This window comes from Protomyctophum parallelum (genome assembly GCF_964188405.1).
Source record: "Protomyctophum parallelum genome assembly, chromosome: 14".
Taxonomy (NCBI): Eukaryota; Metazoa; Chordata; class Actinopteri; order Myctophiformes; family Myctophidae; genus Protomyctophum; species Protomyctophum parallelum.
The window spans coordinates 3,758,628-3,785,755 of record NC_139709.1 but is presented as its reverse complement, the minus strand read 5'-3'; the positions used below and the strand labels follow the sequence as shown (position 1 = coordinate 3,785,755).

At 41.0% G+C, this 27,128-nt stretch overlaps 2 protein-coding genes across 2 annotated transcripts in view; one reads left to right on the top strand and one right to left on the bottom strand.

Moving 5' to 3' along the window:
• The window catches only part of uqcr11 (ubiquinol-cytochrome c reductase, complex III subunit XI), a 332,601-nt gene that overhangs the window by 38,467 nt on the left and 267,006 nt on the right, over positions 1–27,128 (bottom strand). The gene's annotated exons all lie outside the window — the stretch shown is intronic.
• Positions 17–24,933, top strand: atpsckmt (fATP synthase c subunit lysine N-methyltransferase). The gene is made up of 6 exons (XM_083782294.1): positions 17–318; positions 1,538–1,591; positions 3,857–4,053; positions 17,057–17,194; positions 22,796–22,846; positions 24,586–24,933. Exons 1-6 carry the CDS (start codon positions 261–263, stop codon positions 24,778–24,780), a joined length of 693 nt encoding a protein of 230 aa, XP_083638420.1. The 5' UTR covers positions 17–260; the 3' UTR covers positions 24,781–24,933.

The window sequence follows — 27,128 nt, the reverse complement described above, 5'->3', positions numbered from 1 at the left end:
CCTACAGTGATCTTGAACCGTGTCTTGAAGTCGATACATTTCCTGTCTTTTTAATGCATTTCAGAGTTTAGTTTTCAAACTATTATTATTATCGTTACTTATTCAACATCAAGGCGCACACGGTTCGTTTACGATTTCCAATTAGTTTGTTGATCCTGAGGTGACCGAGGCGAGGAGGGGAAAGAAATGACTGTGGAGGACATAGTTTATTTATTTATGAATGACATTAAATGTGTGTAAAATTACACTGACGCTACACAATGTCACAAGAAGACGTGTTTGTGAACTCGGGTCCAGCGGCAGCTTCCTCCAGTCACAGTGAGTTCCATAAAGCAACAATCTACATGTTCTGTTCTGTTCTTTGGCTATATAGAAGTGTCTATTTGTACGTCTCTAAATGTTTTGATGAATTGAACAAGGTGGAGCCTCTTGTAAACAAGTGTAATGCTTAATTGGGTCGTCCACTCACAGTTAACAGTCTTTGTATATTGAGTTTGTGCTTGAAATGTACTGTAATTCTGCAAACTGTTAATACATATTTCAATCAATCAATCAATGTACTCCTGTGAATTGAATACTAATGACCCCAATCGAAACAAGCCATAGCATGGGCTTTCTTAGCCCTAGAATGGCTCTTGTTGTTTCATACAGTAAATACAGTATTTCACATACATGGGCCATAGATCACCCTCCTTGATTTCTGGTCGAACTTTAACATGTGCGGCCTAAATGTGATAAATGCTCCGTTTGTACTCACCCAAAAATGGTCCTATAGTTTTATATCCATGTGAAAGTTCTGGCACAAAACGTGTATTTAGTGAATTATCTCCACTTTTTCAAGAGACGCACACACGGACATCTTTCTCTAGGTCTAGGTCTTTCTTACTTTCCTATGAAAACTTTAGTTACTTTGAAGACTAGTATTACAAAACATACTTTCAAAAAATGTGTTTGTTTGTTTGTTGAAGACTTGTGACATAATGGGATATTCTGCACAATGAGTACTGTCTCTACTTTTGTTACTTTTTATTACCTACATTTTGATGCCAATGTTTTTGTACTTTTACGTCCAGACTTTTACTTGGATTGATTGATTGATTGATTGAAATATTTATTAACAGTTTGCAGAATTTACAGTACATTTCAAGCACAAACTCAATACAAAGACTGTTAACTGTGAGTGGACGACCCAATTAAGCATTACACTTGTTTACAACAGGGTCCACATTGTTCAATTCATCAAAACATTTAGAGACATACAAATAGACATTTCTATGTAGCTAAAGAACAGAACAGGAATTCATCATATAGGAAGCAAAAAGGGAAAAGATACATATACAGTGAGGGGAAAGGGGGGGGGGGGTGGGGTGGGGGGGATTCAGATCTTACAGAGGCCAGTTTCGAATTGCAGCCGTCCGTAGGTGCCCTTTGAGAGCGGTTTTGAACAGTATTGGAACACTTGGAACAGAGTATTTCTACATTTGCAGTATTGATACTTTTTACTCAAGTACTTTTTTTCCCACCTCTGCACACACAGGTCCAGCGCCAACCTCCAGCAGCCCCAGAGACAGCGGGGTGACGAAGAAAATAGGTACATGTTTGTTATGGTTTTATTTCTCCAATTCCCACCATACTTGTATGATATGATATGTGACCTAATTTGACTGAGAGACTGCCATTGGATTTTTTTTTTCATTTTCTTTCCATGTTATATGAAAGCAGGGAATCATAGCTTCAAATTGACGTATTGGTTGTTCAGTTTGACCCTCCAGTTTTGGCGATATAGTACTTTATTGTCAGTTCGCACTGAAATTCGTTTTGCGACCCAGCAGCCTTGTATGCAACACATATAAAATGGTAAAACGTGCATTTATATAGCGCCTTTATCCAAGGCGCTTTACAGAGATTGTGCATTACATTCACCCATTCACACACACACACACACACACACATTCATACACCGATGGCAGCGGAAACCATGCACCAACTAGCACATCGGGAGCAATTAGGGGTTCAGTGTCTTTGCTCAAGGACACTTCGACACTAACTCTGGGGGAGCCCACAGGGTTCGAACTGGCAACCTACGGTTACCATCCAGGCACTCTACCCCTGAGCCACCGCCGCCGCCCATATACACATTTGACATGACACAGGACAACAAATTAAAATAAAATACAGTTGCATACATAGAAAACACAAGGGCAGAGAGCAATGTCCACAGCTCAGTCTAGTCCTGCATGCCAAAATCCTGATTAACCCATTCTGACCGGGCACCCATTTTGGTGTCAGCATCATGTTATGCTTTAGCTGTTGAAAAATAGCAGATCTACAAGCTCATATCGCGCCACCGAGTGGCGCGATACGAGCTTGTAGAATCTGATCTCAGGTCAGAATGGGTTAATAATGAAACTGTCAGGATGTAATAGACATTTTTTTAATCTGATCTCAGGATCAGAATGGGTTAAGCCTCAGAGTTGATTGATGGACCAAAGACCTCTTCAGTCTGACCTTATTGTATGCTGGAACACCACATCTCCTTCCTGAAGGCAGCAACCTGTACTCTCCATACTAGACATGGCTAGTATTAGAGGTGATATTCCTTGCTAGCGGTTGCTAACAGCTGGTGGATGGAAATGAAGCTCCGCCCACACGGCCAGAGAATCGGAAACGCTTTGCCGAACGCTGCAAGTTGCCGTGTGGGTGGACCTTCGCTTCCATCCACCAGCTGTATATTTATAGTTATATTTATAAGTTGCAGTGTGGGTGGACCTTCGCTTCCATCCAGCTGTATATTTTGAGCTTGCAGGTCGGCTATGACCACTATTAACCTTTTTTGTTCTTTAATTATAAAGTTATTCATTACCCTGTTCACCTTTTTATTTACGAAGCCTAAAAGGCAAACAGAAATATATAAACATTATTCATAGTGCTCCAGTGTTCAACGACAGAAACGCTAGACTATTAACCCATTCTGACCGGGCACCCATTTTGGTGTCAGCATCATGTTATGCTTTAGCTATTTAAAAATAGCAGATCTACAAGCTCGTATCGCGCCACCGAGTGGCGCGATACGAGCTTGTAGGTCTGCTATTTTTTGAAAAATCGAAGAGCGACTGACATTTTTAGAATCTGATCTCAGGTCAGAATGGGTTAATCAGACCAGCGTGTGTCCAGTGGAAAACTCGTATGAATCTGATCTCAGGTCAGAATGGGTTAATCATCAAGTAAAATGTCATAACCGTGACAGCCCTAGTTTTTACCATATATAGTACAGTATATTTGTATTTTTCGATGAATTGAATATGAAAAATCCAATCCAATGGAAACATCCTCTTAGCAGAACCTCGTATTGAACTGTGCTTTTTTTCTGCAAACTGTTAGTGGTGGGTTCAATTAATCGATATGTATACTCCAGACGATTATGTGAGTTAATAACAGAGGTTGCTATATCGATTGCGTTTTGACATAATAGATAAAAACATGATAAATAAGTCATGACAGTTTTCAGAAAAACCTACTGTATGTTTCTATGTCAGTGGTGCTCAACCTTTTTCATGTCAAGGACCCCCAGAATTATCTGTATAATTTGGCCCATCTGAAAATATGTTGTTCCCCCCCGCCCGCCCAGAAGCAAAGATTTGGTTCGCTGTGACAAAGAATATATATTCAAGATTTCGGCCACATTGTCAAATTTTTTCAAAAAATAGCAGATCTACAAGCTCGTGGCACTCGGTGCCGCGCTACGAGCTTGTAGATCGGCTATTTTTTCAATAGCTAAAGTACAACATAATGCTTAAACAGCAAAAGGGGTTCCCGTCCTGAATGTGTTGTTATTAATAAAGTATTCCATCAATAGGTGTGGTGTTGACCGGCGTGGTGGGGGGCTCTCTGGTGAGCCTGTACGCGGTCACCGTGCCGTTCCTTGCCCCCGCGCTGAGGAGGGTGTGTCTGCCCTTCGTCCCGGCCACCAGCGCTCAGGTGAACAACGTCTTCACGGTCCTCCGGGGACGATCGGGGACACTGGTGGACATCGGCAGTGGAGACGGGAGGATAGTAGGTTTTTCTTTTCTTGTTTTATTTGTTTTCATTTTTAGGGCATGACGTCAGATGCAAGTGACGGGACATGGAGAGGGTGGAGTAATGGACAGATTAATCTGCCCTCGCTCGTCAAGAAGTTCCCCCTTTTTCAACTAGGCAGACAAATAGACAACTTTTACTGTTTCTCACAAGCGATGGATTTATTCCTCTCCACTCACTCACAGTAGCAGGATACACACACAGTAAAACTACAGAAAAAGGAAAAGAACATTGATTGGTAATATTTTTCTGTACTGCACACATCAAAGAAAGCTGTCAAATTACACATGACATGAGAGTAACCAACAATACAGAAAATACTGTACTCTAAATGCTAAAACACATAATGCAACCCCAACTAGAAAAAGTGCCCTTCTGGGCACAGGTCTCCACCAGGTTATCCACAGATCCGTGCAGTTAGAGGTAAAAAACACTTTTCGACCAGTTATAGCGCCACCTTGAGGCTGAGTTGAAATTGTTCATGTGGCATTTTGTCCTCGGCCTAGTGGGAATGTGGGTGCACAATTTCACGGAAATCACGCCATGTGTTCATGATTTGCAGCATTTTGTTTGAAACTGAGCACTCCTGTGAACTTTGGAAGCCAATCTTAACCAATCAGGATGGAGTCTGAGAAATCTGAAAGACCGGTTTCGTTGAATGGCTCTAGAGAGACTGTGTACCAATTTGCGTGATGTTTGGACAAAATCTGTAGGTGTACTGTGCAAAAACTTGTTTTGCACAAAGCGGCCTCCTGGTGGCGCTATAACGGGCCGTTCTGGAAAGTTTGGGGCAGAGGTTCATCGTTGGCATCCATGGAGTGTGTGTGCAAAATTTGGCATCGACCGGGTTAACGGTGGCCGAGATTAGCTGCTCACGGACGGACGGACACACACACACACACGGACGGACACACACACGGACGGACGGAGTGCAAAACATACTCTCCCCCCATGCCTTCGGCCTGGTGGAGACAATAACAGAAGGCTGGCTTGTGCAGCACCAACTAAAGGCCTAATGCCACACACAGCATGTGTAAAGAAAGCTAGGCTACAATGTCTAAATTATCTCACAACTGTAAATATCAACAAACTGGCATTTTGTGCAAAGAAAGGAATGCATAACTTACAAGCAATGATCCTGTGGTGATCACAAACAAGAGCAAGGATCAGAAACGTCTGCTCTCTGCATTAACAACTTGCAAACGGACTTCTCATTGCATACTGTATACTGGTCTACAGGTGTTCCTAACTTCAGTTTAAAGGTTTTATGACATTCATTTTCATTTATTTTTCTTTTTCTTTTTTCTTTTAGGTTTTATGACCTCAATTACACCCAAAAAACCTGAACTTTGAACATTCAGTGGATTTTCTGTGGTCTGAAGTTTTCTTTGGGTTTTTTTGGGCCTTTTGAGCTACAATGAAAACAGTGACATCTGCTGGCAAATCCCATTGACATATATGGGATTTGCAGTAAGTGATGTCACTTACTGCCGGCAAATCAGAGCACCTGTTTGAGCCAGAAAACCCCAGATCACAGAAAATCTACTGAATGTTAAAAGTTCATGTTTTTTGGGTGCAATTGAGATTAGAAAACCTAAAGAAAACAAGAACAATTCCAAAACCTTTTTTTTAATGTCACAATCCCTTTAACCCATTCTGACCGGGCACCCATTTTGGTGTCGGCATCACGTTATGCTTTAGCTATTTAAAAATAGCAGACCTACAAGCTCGTATCGCGCCACCGAGTGGCGCGATACGAGCTTGTAGGTCTGCTATTTTTTGAAAAATCGAAGAGCGACTGACATTTTTTAGAATCTGATCTCAGGTCAGAATGGGTTTAATCAGACACAGTGTGTGTCCGGCGGAAACCTCGTGTGAATCTGATCTCAGGTCAGAATGGGTTAATAGTGCCAGAGACAAGAGAAATACACAGCATATATGCACCACCTAGTGGCTGAACAATGATAAGCATGAAAACAAAATACAGAAGCCAGCACACAGATATAAAAGTCAAAAATCAGAAAATATTTTTACACCGTGACTAAGTTATAAAATTACATGTATTTATTGATTCATTGATTGCATACTTTATTAGGCAGAAATGTAAATGTCCTTGCGGTCTTATTTCCATTCAGGTCCTGGGTATTCAATTCATAATCACGACATGGAAAATAACAACAAAATTCAAATCATCACAAGTAAATAGAAAATCACACCCGTGTGAAGTGAGGGGGTGTTGATTTCGTCAACTAAGACGAAAGATCTTCGTCGACAACCTTTTTCCACTGACGAAAACTAAATGGAAACTAAATAAAAACTAAGCCATGATGACTACAACTATATACTGACAATTTCGTCAACAAAACTAGAGTAAAATGGTGAATGGTAAATGGTGCATTTATATAGCGCCTTTATCAAAGGCGCTTTACATAGATTGTGCATTACATTCACCCATTCACACACACATTCATAGACCGATGGCGGCGGAAACCATGCAAGGCACCAACCAGTACATCAGGAGCAATTAGGGGTTCAGAGTCTTGCTCAAGGACACTTCGACACTAACTTTCTTTTGGCTCAATCGCATCCCCTCTCCCTCTCTCTCTCTCTCTCTCTCTCTCTCTCTGCCTGCCTGCCTGCAAAGTCAATGCAAAGACGATAATTGCGCAGCGCGACCTGCCGCGGTACAAACTGGACGAACCGAGGAGAATATATATTCAGGTCTGAACGCAGTTTATCCGACACAAATTAACTAATCTTTGATTAGTTAATATTACATGATAAGATCATGTAACAATACCACGCTATACAAAGAAAGAAATGGTGCTACCTCATTTCTGGTGGCGCTACCAAATGAAAAGGTAGGTGGCACCAGTGCTACCTGTGAAAAGGTTAGTCTGGAGCCCTGGGTGTTGGTCACGTTTCTTTTCCTCCGCTTTCCTGAGAGAAGCACCTTTACTGTACACTCAGAATGTTGTTTTAAGGGGCACGGTGGCACAGTTGGTAGTGCTGTCGCCTCACAGCTAGAAGGTCCTGGGTTCGATTCCCGCTGGGGACGCTGTGGGCACTGGCGGCGTGTTCCCTCCTCCGCGTCATCAGTGCCCATACCCGAGGCGGGGGTTGGCGATAGGGCCTTTCTGTGTGGAGTTTGCATGTTCTCCCCGTGTCCCCTAGGGTAGGTACCCTCACAAAAACACGCAGTAATCCTGGTCTCTAGAACTACCTCCCCCTGGCCAGCCGGGGCGCCTGATGGAGGGGAAAGGAACTGGTCGGAATAACGTGTCCCTTCCACGCGCTACGTCCGGCCGGGGAAATTCCCCTCTGTCAGGTGAAAAGAAGCAGCTTGGACTCCTCATGCATAGTAGGAGGCATGAGGTCAGTCCGCTGCCCCCCCAGGTTGGCAGAGGAAGTGTAGCGCCCAGGATTACATTAGATAATTGGCACTGGGTGAAAAGAAAACTGGGTTACAAAATTGTGGGATAAAAATTTAACAAAAAAAAAAAGAATGTTGTTTTAACCAGCGCAAATAGCTGATGCAAGCTGAAGCTCACAACGTGTCACGACGGAGCTTGTAGATGAGCTACACCAGTGTTACCTGCTCTCTGACCACATGACATCTTTAGAGAGTCCTGCATGAGTTCTCTGGTGACTTTTGAGATGACTGCTCTGGCTGAATCTAGTCCCACACTGATCACAGTAGTAGGGCTTCTCTCCTGTGTGAATTCTCTGGTGTCTTGTTAGTTCATCTCTCCTGCTAAACCTAGTCCCACACTGATCACAGTGGTAAGGCTTCTCTCCTGTATGAATTCTTTGGTGAACTTTGAGATGACTGCTCTGGCTGAATCTAGTCCCACACTGATCACAGTGGTAAGGCTTCTCTCCTGTATGAGTTCTCTGGTGCTTTTTGAGATTAACTTTATGGCTGAACCATTTCCCACACTGACCACAGTAGTAGGGCTTCTCTCCTGTGTGAATTCTCTGGTGTCTTGTTAGTTCATCTCTCCTGCTAAACCTAGTCCCACACTGATCACAGTGGTAGGGTTTCTCTCCTGTATGAATTCTCTGGTGACGTTTGAGATGACTGCTCTGGCTGAATCTAGTCCCACACTGGTCACAGTGGTAGGACTTCTCTCCTGTGTGAATTCTCTGGTGTCTTGTTAGGTCACTTCTCCCGCTGAACCTAGTCCCACACTGGTCACAGGCGTAGGGCTTCTCTCCTGTGTGAATTCTCTGGTGTCTTGTTAGGTCACTTCTCCCGCTGAACCTAGTCCCACACTGGTCACAGGCGTAGGGCTTCTCTCCTGTATGAATTCTCTGGTGAAGTTTGAGAAGACCTTTCTGGCTGAATCGTTTCCCACATTGGTCGCATGCGTAGGGCTTCTCTCCTGTATGAATTCTCTGGTGCCGTTTCAGAGTACTTTTCACACTGAATCTAGTCCCACACTGGTCACAGTGATAAGGCTTCTCTCCTGTATGAATTCTCTGGTGTTGGTTGAGATGACAATCTCTGCTGTAGAGATATATATGTTTGAGTCGGACAGGAAAGACATCTGGAATGGAGGATAGAATGGAGAGAGGAAAAATAATAATGAAATGTTTTAAAATATCATGCAGGCTGTGTTGTATTACCATCTGATAATGGCAGTACCGTCACTAGGTATACGCACTAAGGCTGCAACGATTAATCATAATCAAATTGATTATTCAATTAGTTATCAACTAATTTAGTCATTGTAATTTTTCCACTTAACCATAGTTTTTCCAGTGTTAAGTGTAACTATTACTTTTACAATCTGATGATAGTTGCACATGCACGGTAGCGACTGCAAACTCAACTCAACTCAACTCAACTTTATTTATATAGCACATTTAAAACAACCATAGCTGCCACAAAGTGCTGTACAGTACATAGGTAAAAACAGTAAGTAACACATAGACTAAAAACACAGAATACAAAGACAACACACAAAACAAGAAAAGGAGGGGGGGGAAGCAAGTTCAGGAACAGAGGTCTCATGCTGTGTTAAAAGCCAAAGAATAAAAGTGCGTTTTCAGTGAGGTTTTAAAAATGGCCAGAGAGGGGGCCTGCCTAAGTTGCAGGGGAAGGTCGTTCCAGAGCTTGGGGGCAGCGATTGAAAAAGCTCTGTCCCCTCTAAGCTTCCGTTTCGCCCTCGGGACCTCTAGCAGCATCAGGTCAGCTGACCTGAGGGAGCGGGCGGGAGAGTAGGGGTGGAGGAGCTCAGAGAGGTATGGAGGGGCGAGACCATTTAAAGCTTTAAAAGTAAAAAGCAGAACCTTGAACTGGATTCTAAAGTTCACTGGCAGCCAGTGGAGAGAGGCGAGGATGGGAGTTATATGCTCTCTCTTACGCGTGCCAGTTAGTAGTCGGGCAGCCGCGTTCTGAATTAACTGGAGCCGAGCAAGGCAAGACTGACTGGCTCCAAGGTAGAGGGCGTTACAGTAATCCAGCCGAGATGTAATAAAGGCATGGATTACTGTCTCAAGGTGCTGAGTGGTTAAAAAGGGTTTTACCTTTGCCAGTTGTCGCAAATGAAAAAAGCTAGACTTCACCACTAAGCTAATTTGGCGATCTAGCTTAAAGTCGTTGTCCATTTTAAAACCTAGGTTGGAGACTGTTGGCTTCACAAAGCAAAGCAACATATCACACATAACAATCCAGAATCACATGGTATCCAAAACAACATCTAATGTCTGAGGCCATTTTTCCTCAACATCTTATTTATAAGATGGAGTTTCTATTGTACTATATTACCATTGAAACCAATACAACTATGTCTGTACCTGTGTGCAGGATTATAGTATCGAGAAAAAAACATTATCACAGCTTGAATGTTTATTTTTAAATGACCTAACTGAGTTTTAAAGAGTACTGTTCTTTTGAGACTGACAAACGTGTAGCTAATGTACGCAGTCAGAATAATAGTAAAGGTACCAATTTCGTTTGTCTTTTATTTGAATAGCAGCTTAATCAGCAGCTAAGTAAAATGTAATAAACTGTTCATTTTTTAATGAACATATGCATAGAGCAACCAAAAGGTCAGCGACTTCCCCGGATAAATGTTTAAATAGGACGGGAGCTTCTCGTCTTGGAGTCTCCTGCCAACAAGCTCGCGGCGCTTTCAAACTGGCCGACAGCCGAGCGTCGGTGCAATGTGGAGGTAGCTTTACTGGTATATTAGTCACTCTGAATATTCAGATTGCCACCAAAGGGGGCAGTGTGGTGGACATTTCACTAAGGAATAAGAAGTGTAGAACTGTAAAGTAGAGTAAATGTAGAGTAAAGTAGAGTAAAGTACAGACAGAGTAAAGTACAGACAGAGTAAAGTACAGACAGAGTAAAGTACAGACAGAGTAAAGTACAGACAGAGTAAAGTACAGACAGAGTAAAGTACAGACAGAGTCAAAGTGACAGACAAAGGACAGTAGGGATTCAGATTTTACAGAGGCCAGTTTCGAATTGCTATAAAAAAACGTCCGAAATCCGCGCTATCGTGCACGCGCGCCGTCTCTATGTGCGTCGCTGTAAAAAATGTGATATTTTGCGATCTTTTGGGGTTGATTTGAGGTTAATTTGACTTAGTTATGAAAAATATAGCATTAGCTTAGCAATCCGAACCAGCCAAGCTATTGACTAGGGTCAACATACTACAGGATGTTGTTGATCGTTGAACCGGAAGTGACTTAGGAAGATCCGTCTATTTCAGCCAAAATCAGCATAATGGTGCTTTCCTGCCATCTGGTGGCGATTCGAGAGAATACATTTGCAATGAAAGAAAAAAGAAAAAACATCTCTTCAATCCACCAGATCTTTCTTGTATGTTAAAACGATGAATTAAAAATATGCCAATTTGTTACCCAAACAAAAAAATTGGGACTGGCAGTCCAAGGGTTAATGACTGTTGGTAGGGCGTTCCACATTTTGGTGGCATAGGAGCGAAAATAATTTAGTCCCTTGTTTGTGCCGAATCTGGGTTGTACATGGTTTGTTGCACTCCCTCTGAATCCACTTGCTGACCGGCTGTCGGTATTGGGCAAAAAAAAATTCACAAGGGTTTCTTGTGACCCTACCATTAAGATCCTATGGCAGGCACAAATCTCCTTTTTCAAAATATTTTTTCCCCCGTTTTATAACAGTATGCGTGTCAAGTCACAGATTCATAGAAAAAATTAAATATCAGATTTTAGTTTCAGTGACTGAGGTAAAAAAACGTACTGTATGAATCCCAGAGATCCTGGGCAGACATAATGAAAAGATGTTGTTGTGCAAAACATGCCCCTTCAAGACAAAAGAAAAACATTTTCTCCCCTTCAAGTCCCAATTTAGTAAAGCCAATTCCCAATTCCCCAGCCTCTCTACAATTTACAATGTAGGCATTTATCAGACGCTCTTAATCCAGAGCGACTTACATTTAAGCAAGAACAAAAAGCATGGGAATACATCACATAAAAGCATTTATCATGAAACATGCGTAAGCTAAGAAAGTAACAGTGGAATATCTATATAATGAAACTATACATACACTATACATATAAACTATACATATTTACTACTATGCTATACATATGTACTATGGCGTGCTATGACTATATACAATACAATTATAGTGCTGTCTACATAACATGCTATAAGTCTGTGTCAAATGCTATCTAAGCCAACAGAAATGCTATCTCTACAAGTACTCCATCTCTGCTAAACCCCACAATCAGTCATCATCAGACGGTAAAAAGAAAGCCTCCAGGCACAAATTTCAAACTTTCCTTATGCTTTCAGTAGCATGCAGTAGCATGTGACATGTGAAACTAGGGGGTTTGTTTTCATGATTCTGAATACATTCCTAGCATTCGTTTTGCACCAAGAAAATCCTAGGGCTAAAAACGTCCAGACGTGGCTATGGCTGTTTTTTAGCCCAAGGAGTGTATTTTGTGCAAAACTAATGCTTGGAAATAATATATTCAGAATCATGAAAACCCACTAGTTTGACATGCTACTTAACCCATTCTGAACGGGAACCCATTTTGGTGTCAGCATCATGTTATGCTTTAGCTATTTAAAAATAGCAGATCTACAAGCTCATATCGCGCCACCGAGTGGCGCGATACGAGCTTGTAGGTCTGCTATTTTTGAAAAAAAATCGAAGAACGACTGACATTTTTAGAATCTGATCTCAGGTCAGAATGGGTTCATCAGACCAGTGTGTGTCCGGCGGAAACCGCGTATGAATCTGATCTCAGGTCAGAATGGGTTAAAGCATAAGGAAAGTTTGACATTTTTGGAGCCGGTCAGCAAGTGGATTCGTGAATGTATGTACAGTATATAGACAATATTTTAGGCCAATAAAAATGGACTATTTCCCAAATTTCCCACTTTAAAACAAAAGAAGCCTGTCGGCTACCGGACTATTTCCGTTGAAGATGAAATCAAAGGGTACAGTGACATGAAAACATGCACATACGACATACCTATTCTGTGTAAGCTTATCACAGGCTGCTTCAGCATGGAGGTCTGGTAGATCTGTTCCTTCTCTATTCTGTGTAACCTTATCACAGGCTGCTTCAGCATGGAGGTCTGGTAGATCTGTTCCTTCTCTATTCTGTGTAACCTTATCACAGGCTGCTTCAGCATGGAGGTCTGGTAGATCTGTTCCTTCTCTATCCTGTGTAAGCTTATCACAGGCTGCTTCAGCATGGAGGTCTGGTAGATCTGTTCCTTCTCTATTCTGTGTAAGCTTATCACAGGCTGCTTCAGCATGGAGGTCTGGTAGATCTGTTCCTTCTCTATTCTGTGTAACCTTATCACAGGCTGCTTCAGCATGGAGGTCTGGTAGATCTGTTCCTTCTCTATTCTGTGTAACCTTATCACAGGCTGCTTCAGCATGGAGGTCTGGTAGATCTGTTCCTTCTCTATTCTGTGTAAGCTTATCACAGGCTGCTTCAGCATGGAGGTCTGGTAGATCTGTTCCTTCTCTATTCTGTGTAAGCTTATCACAGGCTGCTTCAGCATGGAGGTCTGGTAGATCTGTTCCTTCTCTATTCTGTGTAACCTTATCACAGGCTGCTTCAGCATGGAGGTCTGGTAGATCTGTTCCTTCTCTATTCTGTGTAAGCTTATCACAGGCTGCTTCAGCATGGAGGTCTGGTAGATCTGTTCCTTCTCTATTCTGTGTAACCTTATCACAGGCTGCTTCAGCATGGAGGTCTGGTAGATCTGTTCCTTCTCTATTCTGTGTAAGCTTATCACAGGCTGCTTCAGCATGGAGGTCTGGTAGATCTGTTCCTTCTCTATTCTGTGTAACCTTATCACAGGCTGCTTCAGCATGGAGGTCTGGTAGATCTGTTCCTTCTCTATTCTGTGTAAGCTTATCACAGGCTGCTTCAGCATGGAGGTCTGGTAGATCTGTTCCTTCTCTATTCTGTGTAACCTTATCACAGGCTGCTTCAGCATGGAGGTCTGGTAGATCTGTTCCTTCTCTATTCTGTGTAGCTTTATCACAGGCTGCTTCAGCATGGAGGTCTGGTAGATCTGTTCCTTCTCTATTCTGTGTAACCTTATCACAGGCTGCTTCAGCATGGAGGTCTGGTAGATCTGTTCCTTCTCTATTCTGTGTAACCTTATCACAGGCTGCTTCAGCATGGAGGTCTGGTAGATCTGTTCCTTCTCTATTCTGTGTAACTTTATCACCGGCTGCTTCAGCATGGAGGTCTGGTAGATCTGTTCCTTCTCTGACGCAGACGCTGAAAAGCTGTCGGACGACATCTCTCTTTAAAAATAAAAACAAATTGTCAATCTCCTCCTTCGGTCCACTCTGATTATTTGAGGCCGTCTGGGATGTGACTGAAATCTTCTGATATTTAGTCGACTGAAACTAGACTAAGACTAAAACATTTAGACTTTACTAGCTGACACGTTGTGGTCTTGACTCCGTCCTCTGCTCTGCTGACTGACTGAACTCCGCTCCAACTCTCCACCCACTGCTGCTGCGCTCACAGAGGCACATACCAAGGTCCCCCTCCCCCCGCCTCTGCTGTACCAACCAGGCCCAAAGCATGGACTTTTAGGGGTGTCAAAATTAGAATCGCGATTCCCGTTATGAACGATTCAAAATCGATTCATAATTTCCAAAAATCGTTTTTTTTTTTTTTTTTTTTTTTTTAGATTTGATTTCTGGTTAGTTACAGGAGTTTTCACTACATGGTGTTTATAATATGAAATGTAAGCTCACCCTAACCCTCACCCTTACAGTAAGCATCATGTCTTCAGTCATATCACTACATGGTGTTTATAATATGAAATGTAAGCTCACCCTAACCCTCACCCTTACAGTAAACATCATGTCTTCAGTCATATCACTACATGGTGTTTATAATATGAAATGTAAGCTCACCCTAACCCTCACCCTTACAGTAAACATCATGTCTTCAGTCATATCACTACATGGTGTTTATAATATGAAATGTAAGCTCACCCTAACCCTCACCCTTACAGTAAACATCATGTCTTCAGTCATATCACTACATGGTGTTTATAATATGAAATGTAAGCTCACCCTAACCCTCACCCTTACAGTAAACATCATGTCTTCAGTCATATCACTACATGGTGTTTATAATATGAAATGTAAGCTCACCCTAACCCTCACCCTTACAGTAAACATCACGTCTTCAGTCATATCACTACATGGTGTTTATAATATGAAATGTAAGCTCACCCTAACCCTCACCCTTACAGTAAACATCATGTCTTCAGTCATATCACTACATGGTGTTTATAATATGAAATGTAAGCTCACCCTAACCCTCACCCTTACAGTAAACATCATGTCTTCAGTCATATCACTACATGGTGTTTATAATATGAAATGTAAGCTCACCCTAACCCTCACCCTTACAGTAAACATCATGTCTTCAGTCATATCACTACATGGTGTTTATAATATGAAATGTAAGCTCACCCTAACCCTCACCCTTACAGTAAACATCATGTCTTCAGTCATATCACTACATGGTGTTTATAATATGAAATGTAAGCTCACCCTAACCCTCACCCTTACAGTAAACATCATGTCTTCAGTCATATCACTACATGGTGTTTATAATATGAAATGTAAGCTCACCCTAACCCTCACCCTTACAGTAAACATCATGTCTTCAGTCATATCACTACATGGTGTTTATAATATGAAATGTAAGCTCACCCTAACCCTCACCCTTACAGTAAACATCATGTCTTCAGTCATATCACTACATGGTGTTTATAATATGAAATGTAAGCTCACCCTAACCCTCACCCTTACAGTAAACATCATGTCTTCAGTCATATCACTACATGGTGTTTATAATATGAAATGTAAGCTCACCCTAACCCTCACCCTTACAGTAAACATCATGTCTTCAGTCATATCACTACATGGTGTTTATAATATGAAATGTAAGCTCACCCTAACCCTCACCCTTACAGTAAACATCATGTCTTCAGTCATATCACTACATGGTGTTTATAATATGAAATGTAAGCTCACCCTAACCCTCACCCTTACAGTAAACATCATGTCTTCAGTCATATCACTACATGGTGTTTATAATATGAAATGTAAGCTCACCCTAACCCTCACCCTTACAGTAAACATCATGTCTTCAGTCATATCACTACATGGTGTTTATAATATGAAATGTAAGCTCACCCTAACCCTCACCCTTACAGTAAACATCATGTCTTCAGTCATTTTCAAGTTAATCACTTCAGTTGGCTGGAGTAGATTGTGATGAAATCCTATGTATTGAATCAAGAATCATTTTGAATAGAGAATAGTTTCGAATCTGGAAAAAAAATCTTTTGAATATTTTTTTTTTTTGGAGAATCGAGAATCGTAGAATCGAAAAAATCGATTTTGAATCGAATCGTGACCCCAAGAATCGGAATCGAATGGAATGGAATCGTGGGACACCCAAAGATTCACAGCCCTAATGGACTATGCTTTGATTTCCAAAACACATGTATACAAAGTTCAGTCCTTTGTGTCCAGACAAAGTATGCTGCTTTTTGAGTGGTGCAACCACTCTCCTGACTAGATGTCAATTTGCTTTGACATCAACATGAGTGCATTCAATTATTTTTTTCACAAATAGACAGACATAAGACAACATCGTGCAGGGAAATAAATATATCTGTCACTGTTTCCTCGTGTGTGTGTGTGTGTGTGTGTGTGTGTGTGTGTGTGTGTGTGTGTGTGTGTGTGTGTGTGTGTGTGTGTGTGTGTGTGTGTGTGTGTGTGTGTGTGTGTGTGTGTGTGTGTGTGTGTGTGTGTGTGTGTGTGTGTGTGTGTGTGTGTGCGTGCGCGTGTGTGTGTGTTTTCAGCTTGTGCGTGTCACTATAGTATCACGGTAAAAACACTGGTTAAGTTTGATTTGCATCAAATAACAACTTGTTATAGTTGTGACAAAGGGGAGAAGCAATGACACAGCAGCAAGATGTGTGAGTTGCTGTGATAGGAGAAGGATATCAAATGGAACACAACCACCCCAAAGACTAATCATTGTGTATATTCCTGCACTATACCTGCATCGAGTGATCTTGGTACATAGAAGTTGATTTATTGAAGATTCTGACCTTCAAAGTACATACTTTTTGTTTTGATTGTATTGCTGTATTGTTGTATTGTTCTTTCTGCTTTGGCAATGTAAACTTATGTTTTCTCATGCCAATAAAGCCCATTGAATTGAATTGAATTGAATTGAATTGACTCAGGTTAGGTATTGACTCAGTTAATAATTATAATAATACTGATTTCATTTATAACACACTTTACATTTGTTAGAATCTCAAAGAGCTACAATGAGCAAATGCAAAAAGAAATCATCAAACCATTAAAAACATCTCTAAACGCCATAATATCACTCACCACAGCAGGTACCGTAAAGCACAGTGCTAACCCTGCTCCTTCCTGTCATACGTCTCTACCAGGTGATAGCAGCAGCTAAGCGGGGCTTCCAGGCGTCCGGCTTGGAGCTGAACCCCTGGCTGGTGTGGTATTCACGCTACAAGGCCTGGAGAGAAGGAGTGCGTCCGTCCGCCTCCTTCCACATCTCTGACCTCTGGAAGGTCAGTCTGGCAGTCTGACAGGCAGAGGAGGATTTGCTGCTATATCATATACTTTATTACATGGCTGGGTTGAATGCTTGATTGTCATTGGTCAATCGCTGAATTCAGCCGTGAGTTATGTGTTGATAACAGTCCGCTCTGCTCTATAACAGACCTCTGCCTAATCAAACCCTCTGAGCACCAGCTGCACGGCTGCCCCCAGCTTGATTTACTGCTGTTTCCAACATGACGGCCATGTAAACACACACACACACACACACACACACACACACACACACACACACACACACACACACACACACACACACGCACACTAGTGACACGTACACAATGTCATTTACAGCTAAACATTGCTCTCAAAAATGTTTTTGAGCGAGAAATAGACGAAGCAGTACCCGAAAATTGATTCGATTTGATCAACTCACTTCCTTGTTTTCCAACAGTCTTGCAGCCCTGCAGATGGCCAGACGCAGCCAGTGCGAACTTATGGAATACTTTTTTTGTTGTGTTTTGGGTCAATGTATTAATTTATGTTAGGTAGCCATGTAATAAGCAGGATACTATAATATAATTCACCTTCAGGGAGTTAAACTCCCTGTCGGTGAATTATCTCCCGACAATGACCATCTAGCCAGATATTATCCCTTACATATCCTACTTAGATATTGCCAGGTTTTCATTGTTGTTGTTTTTTTTATGCTATTTCTATTGTTGTATTTGGTAGCACACCAAATGTGTGTTATTGTAAATTAATTCGTAATTAGTATTACTATTACTGACCAAGCATACTTTCACTGTCTCCTTCTCCCTAGGTCAGTTTTTAATAGTATTACTGACCAAGCATACTTTCACTGTCTCCTTCTCCCTAGGTCAGTTTTTAATAATATTACTGACCAAGCACACTTTCACTGTCTCCTTCTCCCTAGGTCAGTTTTTAATAGTATTACTGACCAAGCACACTTTCACTGTCTCCTTCTCCCTAGGTCAGTTTTTTATAATATTACTGACCAAGAATACTTTCACTGTCTCCTTCTCCCTAGGTCAGTTTTTAATAATATTACTGACCAAGCACACTTTCACTGTCTCCTTCTCCCTAGGTCAGTTTTTAATAGTATTACTGACCAAGAATACTTTCACTGTCTCCTTCTCCCTAGGTCAGTTTTTTATAATATTACTGACCAAGAATACTTTCACTGTCTCCTTCTCCCTAGGTCAGTTTTTTATAATATTACTGACCAAGCACACTTTCACTGTCTCCTTCTCCCTAGGTCAGTTTTTAATAGTATTACTGACCAAGCATACTTTCACTGTCTCCTTCTCCCTAGGTCAGTTTTTAATAATATTACTGACCAAGCACACTTTCACTGTCTCCTTCTCCCTAGGTCAGTTTTTAATAATATTACTGACCAAGCATACTTTCACTGTCTCCTTCTCCCTAGGTCAGTTTTTAATAATATTACTGACCAAGCACACTTTCACTGTCTCCTTCTCCCTAGGTCAGTTTTTAATAATATTACTGACCAAGCATACTTTCACTGTCTCCTTCTCCCTAGGTCAGTTTTTAATAGTATTACTGACCAAGCATACTTTCACTGTCTCCTTCTCCCTAGGTCCGTTTTTAATAGTATTACTGACCAAGCATACTTTCACTGTCTCCTTCTCCCTAGGTCAGTTTTTAATAATATTACTGACCAAGCACACTTTCACTGTCTCCTTCTCCCTAGGTCCGTTTTTAATAGTATTACTGACCAAGCATACTTTCACTGTCTCCTTCTCCCTAGGTCAGTTTTTAATAATATTACTGACCAAGCATACTTTCACTGTCTCCTTCTCCCTAGGTCAGTTTTTTATAATATTACTGACCAAGCATACTTTCACTGTCTCCTTCTCCCTAGGTCAGTTTTTAATAGTATTACTGACCAAGCATACTTTCACTGTCTCCTTCTCCCTAGGTCAGTTTTTAATAGTATTACTGACCAAGCATACTTTCACTGTCTCCTTCTCCCTAGGTCAGTTTTTTATAATATTACTGACCAAGCATACTTTCACTGTCTCCTTCTCCCTAGGTCAGTTTTTAATAGTATTACTGACCAAGCATACTTTCACTGTCTCCTTCTCCCTAGGTCAGTTTTTAATAATATTATGACCAAGCATACTTTCACTGTCTCCTTCTCCCTAGGTCAGTTTTTAATAATATTACTGACCAAGCATACTTTCACTGTCTCCTTCTCCCTAGGTCAGTTTTTTATAATATTACTGACCAAGCACACTTTCACTGTCTCCTTCTCCCTAGGTCAGTTTTTTATAATATTACTGACCAAGAATACTTTCACTGTCTCCTTCTCCCTAGGTCAGTTTTTAATAGTATTACTGACCAAGCACACTTTCACTGTCTCCTTCTCCCTAGGTCAGTTTTTAATAGTATTACTGACCAAGCACACTTTCACTGTCTCCTTCTCCCTAGGTCAGTTTTTTATAATATTACTGACCAAGAATACTTTCACTGTCTCCTTCTCCCTAGGTCAGTTTTTTATAATATTACTGACCAAGCATACTTTCACTGTCTCCTTCTCCCTAGGTCAGTTTTTAATAGTATTACTGACCAAGCATACTTTCACTGTCTCCTTCTCCCTAGGTCAGTTTTTAATAGTATTACTGACCAAGCATACTTTCACTGTCTCCTTCTCCCTAGGTCAGTTTTTAATAGTATTACTGACCAAGCACACTTTCACTGTCTCCTTCTCCCTAGGTCAGTTTTTTATAATATTACTGACCAAGAATACTTTCACTGTCTCCTTCTCCCTAGGTCAGTTTTTAATAATATTACTGACCAAGCACACTTTCACTGTCTCCTTCTCCCTAGGTCAGTTTTTAATAGTATTACTGACCAAGCACACTTTCACTGTCTCCTTCTCCCTAGGTCAGTTTTTAATAGTATTACTGACCAAGAATACTTTCACTGTCTCCTTCTCCCTAGGTCAGTTTTTTATAATATTACTGACCAAGAATACTTTCACTGTCTCCTTCTCCCTAGGTCAGTTTTTTATAGTATTACTGACCAAGCACACTTTCACTGTCTCCTTCTCCCTAGGTCAGTTTTTAATAATATTACTGACCAAGCACACTTTCACTGTCTCCTTCTCCCTAGGTCAGTTTTTTATAATATTACTGACCAAGCACACTTTCACTGTCTCCTTCTCCCTAGGTCAGTTTTTTATAATATTACTGACCAAGAATACTTTCACTGTCTCCTTCTCCCTAGGTCAGTTTTTAATAATATTACTGACCAAGCACACTTTCACTGTCTCCTTCTCCCTAGGTCAGTTTTTTATAATATTACTGACCAAGAATACTTTCACTGTCTCCTTCTCCCTAGGTCAGTTTTTTATAATATTACTGACCAAGAATACTTTCACTGTCTCCTTCTCCCTAGGTCAGTTTTTAATAATATTACTGACCAAGCACACTTTCACTGTCTCCTTCTCCCTAGGTCAGTTTTTTATAATATTACTGACCAAGCACACTTTCACTGTCTCCTTCTCCCTAGGTCAGTTTTTAATAGTATTACTGACCAAGCATACTTTCACTGTCTCCTTCTCCCTAGGTCAGTTTTTAATAATATTACTGACCAAGCATACTTTCACTGTCTCCTTCTCCCTAGGTCAGTTTTTAATAATATTACTGACCAAGCACACTTTCACTGTCTCCTTCTCCCTAGGTCAGTTTTTTATAATATTACTGACCAAGAATACTTTCACTGTCTCCTTCTCCCTAGGTCAGTTTTTTATAATATTACTGACCAAGAATACTTTCACTGTCTCCTTCTCCCTAGGTCAGTTTTTAATAATATTACTGACCAAGCACACTTTCACTGTCTCCTTCTCCCTAGGTCAGTTTTTTATAATATTACTGACCAAGCACACTTTCACTGTCTCCTTCTCCCTAGGTCAGTTTTTAATAATATTACTGACCAAGAATACTTTCACTGTCTCCTTCTCCCTAGGTCAGTTTTTAATAATATTACTGACCAAGCACACTTTCACTGTCTCCTTCTCCCTAGGTCAGTTTTTTATAATATTACTGACCAAGCATACTTTCACTGTCTCCTTCTCCCTAGGTCAGTTTTTAATAGTATTACTGACCAAGCATACTTTCACTGTCTCCTTCTCCCTAGGTCAGTTTTTAATAATATTACTGACCAAGCATACTTTCACTGTCTCCTTCTCCCTAGGTCAGTTTTTTATAATATTACTGACCAAGAATACTTTCACTGTCTCCTTCTCCCTAGGTCAGTTTTTAATAATATTACTGACCAAGCACACTTTCACTGTCTCCTTCTCCCTAGGTCAGTTTTTAATAATATTACTGACCAAGCATACTTTCACTGTCTCCTTCTCCCTAGGTCAGTTTTTAATAATATTACTGACCAAGCATACTTTCACTGTCTCCTTCTCCCTAGGTCAGTTTTTAATAGTATTACTGACCAAGCATACTTTCACTGTCTCCTTCTCCCTAGGTCAGTTTTTAATAATATTACTGACCAAGCATACTTTCACTGTCTCCTTCTCCCTAGGTCAGTTTTTTATAATATTACTGACCAAGCACACTTTCACTGTCTCCTTCTCCCTAGGTCAGTTTTTAATAATATTACTGACCAAGCATACTTTCACTGTCTCCTTCTCCCTAGGTCAGTTTTTTATAATATTACTGACCAAGAATACTTTCACTGTCTCCTTCTCCCTAGGTCAGTTTTTTATAATATTACTGACCAAGAATACTTTCACTGTCTCCTTCTCCCTAGGTCAGTTTTTAATAATATTACTGACCAAGCACACTTTCACTGTCTCCTTCTCCCTAGGTCAGTTTTTTATAATATTACTGACCAAGCACACTTTCACTGTCTCCTTCTCCCTAGGTCAGTTTTTTATAATATTACTGACCAAGCACACTTTCACTGTCTCCTTCTCCCTAGGTCAGTTTTTTATAATATTACTGACCAAGCATACTTTCACTGTCTCCTTCTCCCTATAGGTCAGTTTTTAATAGTATTACTGACCAAGCATACTTTCACTGTCTCCTTCTCCCTAGGTCAGTTTTTAATAGTATTACTGACCAAGCACACTTTCACTGTCTCCTTCTCCCTAGGTCAGTTTTTTATAATATTACTGACCAAGCATACTTTCACTGTCTCCTTCTCCCTAGGTCAGTTTTTTATAATATTACTGACCAAGCATACTTTCACTGTCTCCTTCTCCCTAGGTCAGTTTTTTATAATATTACTGACCAAGCATACTTTCACTGTCTCCTTCTCCCTAGGTCAGTTTTTTATAATATTACTGACCAAGAATACTTTCACTGTCTCCTTCTCCCTAGGTCAGTTTTTTATAATATTACTGACCAAGAATACGTTCACTGTCTCCTTCTCCCTAGGTCAGTTTTTAATAGTATTACTGACCAAGCACACTTTCACTGTCTCCTTCTCCCTAGGTCAGTTTTTTATAATATTACTGACCAAGCATACTTTCACTGTCTCCTTCTCCCTAGGTCAGTTTTTAATAGTATTACTGACCAAGCATTCTTTCACTGTCTCCTTCTCCCTAGGTCAGTTTTTCTCAGTACACCAACGTTGTCATATTTGGAGTCCCTCAAATGGTGAGTGTCTCAGTCAGTTGGACCAGGCTGAGCTGCTTCTTCAAATCCTTAACCCATTCTGACCTGAGATCAGATTCTAAAAATGTCCGTCGTTCTTCGATTTTTCAAAAATAGCAGACCTACAAGCTCATAGCGCGCCACTCGGTGGCGCGCTATGAGCTTGTAGATCTGCTATTTTTCAATAGCTAAAGCACAACGTAATGCTAACCAAAATGGGTTCCTGCCCAGAATGGGTTAAATGTGGACCTTTAGTTCTGCTTGGCAAGCGGACACTGTCATACTACACAGTGTGAATAAGTACGCTAAATTATTATTTGTGCTGCCTTTTATCTGTCTGTAATAACTCAATGTCTGTAATAACTCAATAATAACTCAACTCGATCATTAATGATCTGTCTATCTCTGTCAGTCGTTGTTCATTTTGACAGCAACTTTTGATGTAGTTTTAGTTATAGCTTGGTCATCTGAAATGTTTAGTAATTACGGTTGATGTAGTCGACTAAACATTTAATTTTGGGCGGCCCGCATTCAGGCGTCGTAATGCCAGATTTACACACAAAAATAAGCTGATCCGTGCTTGTAGATCGGCTATTTTTGAAGAGCGACATCTGCGCACAACCAAGCATAAACATCTGCATCTCTTCTCCACTAGTCGCTCCCTAACATTTAGTCTAGTTTAGATTTGTTGACAGGAATGTCAGTATATGTTGTCATAGTTTTAGTCATTTAAGCAATATTACACTCGAGGGTGTGGGTTATTATTGCCACGACAGGGATGCGGTCAGGAACGAGACGAAGTCGAGTTCCGCAAGCATCACTGAAGTGGCAATAATCACGTTAAACCACACCCTCGAGTGTAATATTGCAATTCTACAACAGTTACCCTTTATACTAAGACAATCGCTGAAAGACTATATATTTTTAATGACAGATGTAGTCACTACGACCACAAATGTCCCAAGAAACTAGCTAGCCTAGCCACCGAGTTTGCTAGGGCTCTGGGAGAACAGAGAGCGGCTGAATTATTTGTTTTGATTAGGTGGTGAACGGTGCTGGTTTAACCCACGGCTAGAAGGCTATTACCATTATAGTTTTTATCGTGTTCGTCAGTGAAAAAAAAGGCAGTGGACCAACGTCTTTCATAGTTTTAGTGGACAACGGTAACCCTGCGGTCGATGTGTTGATAGATGGTTTTAGTGGACCAACGTCTTTCATAGTTTTAGTGGACAACGGTAACCCTGCGGTCGATGTGTTGATAGATGGTTTTAGTGGACCAACGTCTTTCATAGTTTTAGTGGACAACGGTAACCCTGCGGTCGATGTGTTGATAGATGGTTTTAGTGGACCAACGTCTTTCATAGTTTTAGTGGACAACGGTAACCCTGCGGTCGATGTGTTGATAGATGGTTTTAGTGGACCAACGTCTTTCATAGTTTTAGTGGACAACGGTAACCCTGCGGTCGATGTGTTGATAGATGGTTTTAGTGGACCAACGTCTTTCATAGTTTTAGTGGACTAACGTTAACCCTGCGGTCGATGTGTTGACAGATGGTTTTAGTGGACCAACGTCTTTCATAGTTTTAGTGGACTAACGTTAACCCTGCGGTCGATGTGTTGACAGATGGTTTTAGTGGACCAACGTCTTTCATAGTTTTAGTGGACAGCGTTAACCCTGCGGTCAATGTGTTGACAGATGGTTTTAGTGGACAGCGTTAACGCTGCGCTCGATGTGTTGACAGATGGATGAGCTGGAGGTGAAGCTGGGCAGCGAGCTACAGCCTACAGCCAGGGTGGTGGCCTGCCGGTTCCCCTTCCCTACCTGGGTTCCAGACCAGACCGCCGGGGAGGGCGTCGACACCGTCTGGGTGTACCACGTCAAAACGTTTGGCTTACGACACGGAACCGCCACAGCTACGTCACAGTCGGACGTGTAGATTCAAGAACAACAAAACATTGTAATGGCTCAAAGCAGATTACTATATACAATACTACATACTAACAGCAGAATCTGTCGACACTGCTGCCTAAACCAGCCTTTAGTGTTGTGTTGTTGTTGTTAGTAGGAATAAGCACAGATGCACCCGGGAGCAAGTGGAGGGGCCAAACCCAGTTCCTGTTTCTACACAAGTGGAGGGGCCAAACCCAGTTCCTGTTTCTACACAAGTGGAGGGGCCAAACCCAGTTCCTGTTTCTACACAAGTGGAGGCCACCAGAAGCAAAAACTGAAAACTTATTTTCTTTCCTAGAATGAATGATCTTATATGTAGACTGGAGTACTACTGGTAGTTTTGAAGATGCATGCAAGCCCGCACTAGCCTGATTATCAGACTGTAGCTTTCTTGAAGCTTCAGTCTGACTATTGCTATTGGCTGTTTTGTTTGTATTCTTTTTTGGAAAAATATTTAAAAAAAAGATACTCCCCAGGAAAGGCTTTTTCATTTTACTTATATTGACCCCTATCCCTATACACAATTTAGTATACTGTAAGGTTTTTGCCCACTCAAATGGTACCTCGTCAGATAATCCCCACATTATCCTACAACAACTTCTGTGAACCGACTTCACTGTAGTAGCCTTTTCATAAATTATATTTGTACTTTGTACTTGTCTGCTGTACCCCCCCCCCCCTCCCCTCTTCACTTTAACCCATTCTGACCTGAGATCAGATTCATACGAGGTTTCCGCCGGACACACACTGGTCTGATGAACCCATTCTGACCTGAGATCAGATTCAAAAAATGTCACAGTCGTTCTTCGATTTTTCAAAAATAGCAGACCTACAAGCTCGTATCGCGCCACTCGGTGGCGCGATATGAGCTTGTAGATCTGCTATTTTTCAATAGCTAAAGCATAACATGATGCTGACACCAAAATGGGTGCCCGGTCAGAATGGGTTACGTTGCTGAGGGAAGGATTTGCGCCAACTGGGTCTGGGCCATAGGGTCTGGGTGGCTCTTCTCTTCCGAGACAGATTTTGTGCTCTCATTAGAAGGCGGGTGTAAGTGTAAGTTTCTCTTGTTTCTTTGAAAGTGTCCATGTCTCGGAGCCATAGAGTGCAATCGGCTGTCCTGTTGTCCTGTTACCTTGTGTCACAGCTTGAAATAACAGGAATGACGTGAATGCATACCATATGAATATCAATGGTGATGGTCCATTGTCTCGACCTACTAAGTACGTTAAGTAGCCTGCTCTAGGTGTCTCTGAAGCACTCTGAAGAGTTGCATAAGCGTGGCTGATGGATTCCTGAACTCATTTAAATGACAGAGGTGACGTTTGCAAGGTAAAATGCATACTTATGACAACACTAAAGTTATCCCCCATTGTGCAAAGTACATTTTGATATACAGTATATTGTGGGTTAACACATTCTGGGCGAGAACCCCCTTTGGTGTTATACTTTAGCTATTGAAATATAGCAGATCTACAAGCTCATAGTGAGGCACCGATTTTTTGAAAAATCGTGAAAATTAATTGAAAATACTCCAAAGTAAAAAAAATACAATCTAAAAAAGTCAAAATTAATTTAAAACACTCCAAAGTAAAAAAAAATACAATCTAAAAAAGTCAAAATTAATTTAAAACACTCCAAAGTAAAAAAAATACAATCTAAAAAAGTCAAAATTAATTAAAAACACTCCAAAGTAAAAAAAATACAATCTAAAAAAGTCAAAATTAATTGAAAATACTCCAAAGTAAAAAAAAATACAATCTAAAAAATATTTCTTAAGCACAGTACTTTAGTACAGTAGCCTACATCATGTACACTACTTTATTTGTATAAGTGGTTTTCAACCAGTGGTCCGGGGACCACCAGTGTGGTCCTTGAGGGGGTTCCAGGTGGTCCCCAGCTAAATGATGGAGAGTTGGTAGGCTAATCAAATGGACACATGAAACCAAATGGACCCATTTCATTGCACGCTCTCAACTCAAGTTACATTATTAGAGAATGTAGATTTTTATATTTTTTGATCAACCTCTATACTTAGCCGCAATTTGCGGCTAAGTAACCCATTTTTACAATGGGTTGAATCTAGAGTTGCAACAAGCTCCGTCCACTTCCTATTCATCATTTTTGGTTTGCGATCTGCTTGTCTTAAACGACGTTAAACTCACCAACATTGCAGCTGACGTCCAAGCTTGAATTATCCTCTTTCAAGCTCAGCTTGTTTTTCATAAAAATCCACCGTAGACATGTTATGAGATACTTTCTGTCAAGACATCCTCTGCAAGTGATTATTTTTCCAAGTGCTGGAGTTTGGAATCACTCGTCGTACAGTATGTC

Bases quoted from the DNA above. Each gene is read 5' to 3' on its own strand.
- atpsckmt (XM_083782294.1), top strand. From the start codon at position 261: ATGTCACAAGAAGACGTGTTTGTGAACTCGGGTCCAGCGGCAGCTTCC. The intron at 319-1,537 runs GTGAGTTCCATA...CTGCACACACAG, and splicing joins GGCAGCTTCCTCCAGTCACA to GTCCAGCGCCAACCTCCAGC. The intron at 17,195-22,795 runs GTCAGTCTGGCA...CCTTCTCCCTAG, and splicing joins ACATCTCTGACCTCTGGAAG to GTCAGTTTTTCTCAGTACAC.